This window comes from Halyomorpha halys, unplaced genomic scaffold (genome assembly GCF_000696795.3).
Source record: "Halyomorpha halys isolate HHAL.00 unplaced genomic scaffold, Hhal_1.1 Scaffold343.1, whole genome shotgun sequence".
NCBI classification, from domain to species: domain Eukaryota; kingdom Metazoa; phylum Arthropoda; class Insecta; order Hemiptera; family Pentatomidae; genus Halyomorpha; species Halyomorpha halys.
Window position 1 is genome coordinate 627,351 of NW_027109758.1, and position 4,683 is coordinate 632,033.

Here is a 4,683-nt window from a genome sequence, read left to right on the forward strand (position 1 = left end):
GTAGAAAAAAAAATTAAAATCATTGTTTTTATTGCTTTTTTTCACTTAACAATGAAGTTATATGAATAAATAAAAGCTAGAAGCTAATTCTTCTTCTTTTGCTTCTCCCTATAGTGTCCACTCAGCGTAGGGAAGCGTTCAGCCATCGGCTCCAACTTTCTCCATCAGCAGCTAGGTTCCTGGCCCCTTGCTTTGCAAAGCCTGTCGACATACTCCAGGTAGGATATCATTGGTCGTCGACAAGGTCTTCTGTCTTCTGGGAACTCCATCGTCTTCAGGGGGTCCCTATGTTCCTCCATTCTAATGGCGTGGCAGAATCATTTCAACTGCCGTGCCTGCAGAACCTCCTTCACTGAGGCAATCCCCAGTTCCTGGCGTATCCTCTCATTTCGGACACGATCTCTCCAAGTCTTCCTCACCGGAACTTCATTTCTGCAGCACTAACTCTACTCGCCTGCCGGTCCGTCAATGGCCAGCTTTTAGCTCCATACAAGAGTATCGGCAAGTATACACACTTAATGATATGGAGCTTGCTTGACATTCTTACCAACCTCTTGCTTCCCTATTACAGTATTGTAGATCTTGTAATTAACTGCATTAGCCTTCCTTATCCTGTTTGATATTTTTGAGTCTGCTTTCCCAGACCTGTCTATAATGGTTCCTAGGTAGGTGAAATCTGCAACCACTTCTTCCCCGTTACAATATATATGGAGATCTTCTACTTGCCTCCCCACTTGTAATATCTTGTTATTGCTGGTATTTATTTCCATTCCTTTCCGGTGGAGTTCTTCGTGCCATTCAGTCACTGCCTGCTGTAATTTATCAGGGGTGTCCGCGACGAGTTCAATATCGTCCGCGTAGAGGAGAAGTTGTATGACCACCGGGCGGAGGTTTCTACGGTCCAGAAACGTCCTCCCTGTTCTTCTTTTACAGATGGCAAACACTTCATCGATGTAAAGTAAAAATAACAAGGGACTTAGACTGCCACCTTGTTTGAACATCCTTGACATGCTAAAGCAATCAGATTCCTGTCCGTTCAGGCTAACTGTTTCTTTTGGACTTTGATAAGTGGATTTAATAGCGTCCACTAATGTTCTTGGGATATTCTTAGCTTAGAGAACCTCCCATATTTAATAGAAGCCAATTTAAATGGATAAAATTCATACATAATCAGTGAATTAATAATAGTTTCTATGTGACTAAATAGTTTAGATTTACAATCACTAAAATATTCACGTCTGATCTATTTAAACCTTCAATTTAACGTTTTCCTTGCTTCTTTAATCAAGAATCCTACTAAACGTATAGTTCTTATTACTTCTCCACTGTAGAAAAACACTTAGCGATGGAAAAGAGCCATTTTCAACCATCTTTCTTTATTTACATTATGTTTATCTGCCTTTTTTTCGCACTTATTAAAATTTTACGGAATATCATTTAGCTGGAACTTCCTGTACACAAAAATAACGGTATGTTTGTTACGGGAGGTTTTCGAAGCTGAATTCTGAAACGCTGAATAAGTAATCTAACAATTTCTAAATGTAAAATAGAAATATAAAAACCACCAGACGAAAAAAAGTTTAAAGCCAGTTTTGTGCCTCTTTTAAAATCGATAAGATTTTTAAGATCCATTAAAATTTTAATTTATATTTATTACAGTTTCATAAATTTAGTTGCTTACAGTGCTTCTAAATAATTATGCTTTGTGATGAATAAACAACTAATGAGAGAAAACGAGGATTCTTAGTTTTCGGTTTGAATCGTCTCATTAATTTTATTGTATAAGCAATCGAGGCCAATCTCTCATGTTTGTTATCACTAACTAGTCTAATTTGCTTAACCGAAATTTCCATTTAAATACCAAAAATGAAAACTTGTTCTTTCTGAACTCGTTGTTCGGCTGCGGATTATCTTCAATTTTTTGAGACAATTATTTTATTTGAAACTTCATTTAGTAAATTTAGTAAAGGACTACTTCTTAGTTCACCCCAACTTAGAATATAATTGGTATTTATTTTCAAAAGAAAATGGTTGTGTATAACTGAGTAACTCCAACAAAAACACCAACACAAAAAATCCAAACATATGCTAAGTAATTAAAATACTCTTACAAGTTACATTGTTTTGAAATATTTTTTAAAATCCTGAAGGAGGAAAATGTTCTCGCCGTTTTGATTATTTGGACAGCATTCTTTTTCGATGATGTTTCTACCTTCAATCCTACTCATGGTGAAAATCGTCTAGTTTTTTAAAAAATCTTTCATTTTATAAATTATACATAGCATTCCAAGTCAAATGCAACCTTTTTCACGCCAATTGTACCTTTTTTCCAGTTCAATTGAAACTATTTCCATTTCAAATGAAACCTATTCCATCTCAAATGTAACGCCTTCCAAATCAATTCAAATTTTTCTATTTTATTTGAAACCCGACCGGACTTGAATAATTTCATGAAAATTATATTTTATTTATTTTATTAATCAAAAATAATTATTTGAATTCAATAATGACTTTTCAAGTAATTCAAGAATTTTCATCTGACATTCATTTCAATTGTTAGATAATCTATATTAAGTGCTGATTTCACCTGATATGAAATTAAATTATAACTATTATACACTATAACTATATGATTAAAGAAACACTCTAGATTTAATTATATTAATATTTATTATTGCTTTTACGAAAGCTATTGTTTGATACAAAAGAATGTGAGGCTAAATGTTACTCACGCTCCAAACCACTTACAGCGTTGTTTTTTTTTTAACCAGACTATAAAAAATACCGAAATAAAAAAATGGAAGATTCATTCTCTGTTTTGATGATCGTTTAAAAATTTAATCAATTTCCTTTACCGGGAACAAGGGCTTTGGAAAAACAACCCGAAAATAGAGGGTGTTGTTTTGACGTTCTATTTTCAATTTTCTCATCAGGGTGATTTGTTACAATTCCAATTTCCATATTGAACCAGAAATTTTTTTTTTTTGATTAGGAAGAAATATGCTGATAATTGAAGAGCTATCTGGGGAAAGCACTTCAATTCAACAATCCTAGCACCAATGAAAAAAATATTTGGATCATTTTTATCATTGTTTTTACACTCTTAAGCTTTCTGATATGTTTAGAAAGAAAAATATAATAATGGTAATAATAATAATATAATATAATAATAATATTTATATTAAAAAGAGATTGTATTGAAATTCCATTGAACACTAATTAATACATTTTTTTTATTAACTAAGTGTTAAAACATTATTACATTGTTCATTCTATACATAGAAGAAAGCTTAAGACCATAAATATGAAATACATATTGGAGGAAGATAGTCCGGGTGGCGGTCAATGAAAGTATCAAAATAATAAAAGAAAAATATTTTTGTTAACTAAAGTTTCGCTCCACTTTTCAGGGCTTCGTCACGACTGTAAGAATGAATTTCTGCAACCAACTGACTCAGAATCAGGACTTGAAACGTTGGTTAAAAATAAATATTATTTTTTACTATTTTGATACCTCTATACCCGGATTATCTTCCTCCAATCTACTTCATTCGGTCAACTATCTTCTTCCAATGTAAAGTGTATATATTTCATTTAGAAGGGGTTAATATATAAATAATACAAAAATAAAATTATAGAATTATTTACATATCTTCAATTATGTTTGTAAATCCTAAAAAACAATAATATGTTTTTTCTACTATTTAAAAAAAAATAATTGACGACTCCTTTGAACCTCGCCTTGAATACATATGTACTTTTAAAGAAAAAAAAATGTTGGTTAGACAGCATTTTTGTATATCTTAAGTACTATATGTTGTAAATCTCTTTGTAACGGTTATTTTATCAAATACTTCTGGGAATTTAGCATGATTTTTCCCCCAATGTTAGGTAAAAATTATTTCAAATAGTGTTATTCATTATTTTGCACAGATTTTTTTAGAAATATATTGTTTGAAATTTGCCATTACTTTTCATTGATTTGAATTTTTTTATTTTACATTGTACAAATTAAAATTGTGTCATCTAATGAACATATTCATAAGAACAGAGAAAAAGATGATACCTTTGTTAGATAAAAATAAATAAAAAACATTAATCAATTAAAATTACGTGACCTCATGGACTTATGACCTTACATGGATAATTTAAATATGGATGTTGTTGTAAATCGAACACACCCCTAACACAGGTCAGGACATTCATTGATAGATACTTGTAAATTATACAATTATATATTGCTTGTTCTTGAGTGAACTAATCTAGATCAAACTTATTAAAAACTTCGCTCTAGAATAACCTGCCACACAAATATTAGGGAGAACTTTATTTTCGTTTGTGATACAACAAAATGAAAATTTTGATAAAAGAGGTTTTGTGAACCCAAATACTTGACTTGATTTTAACTAAAAGCTTGGACACAAGTTCGATGACTCCAAGATAACTAAAAACTTTATGATTTTAATCATTTAGTTGTTAAATAACTGTTTCAAACTTTAGTATTATACTGAACTAGAACGGAATTTGCAAACAGAATTTCGAACTATAATGTTTTCATATCATGTGAATAGATATGGCCTTGAAGTTGTTGTTGTTGTTTGTTGCTTAAAGGCGTAAAACCCTCTGGTCATCAACGCCTATGGGATGATAAAAGTAAAAAAAAAAAAAAATTAATAAAATAAA

General features: G+C 31.2%; 1 protein-coding gene across 1 annotated transcript; it reads right to left on the reverse strand.

Moving 5' to 3' along the window:
* Positions 1–515: 515 nt before the first annotated feature.
* Positions 516–1,010, reverse strand: LOC106681467 (uncharacterized). Its single transcript, XM_014421790.1, has one exon. It carries the CDS (start codon positions 1,008–1,010, stop codon positions 516–518), a length of 495 nt encoding a protein of 164 aa, XP_014277276.1.
* Between the last annotated feature and the right edge of the window lie 3,673 nt (positions 1,011–4,683).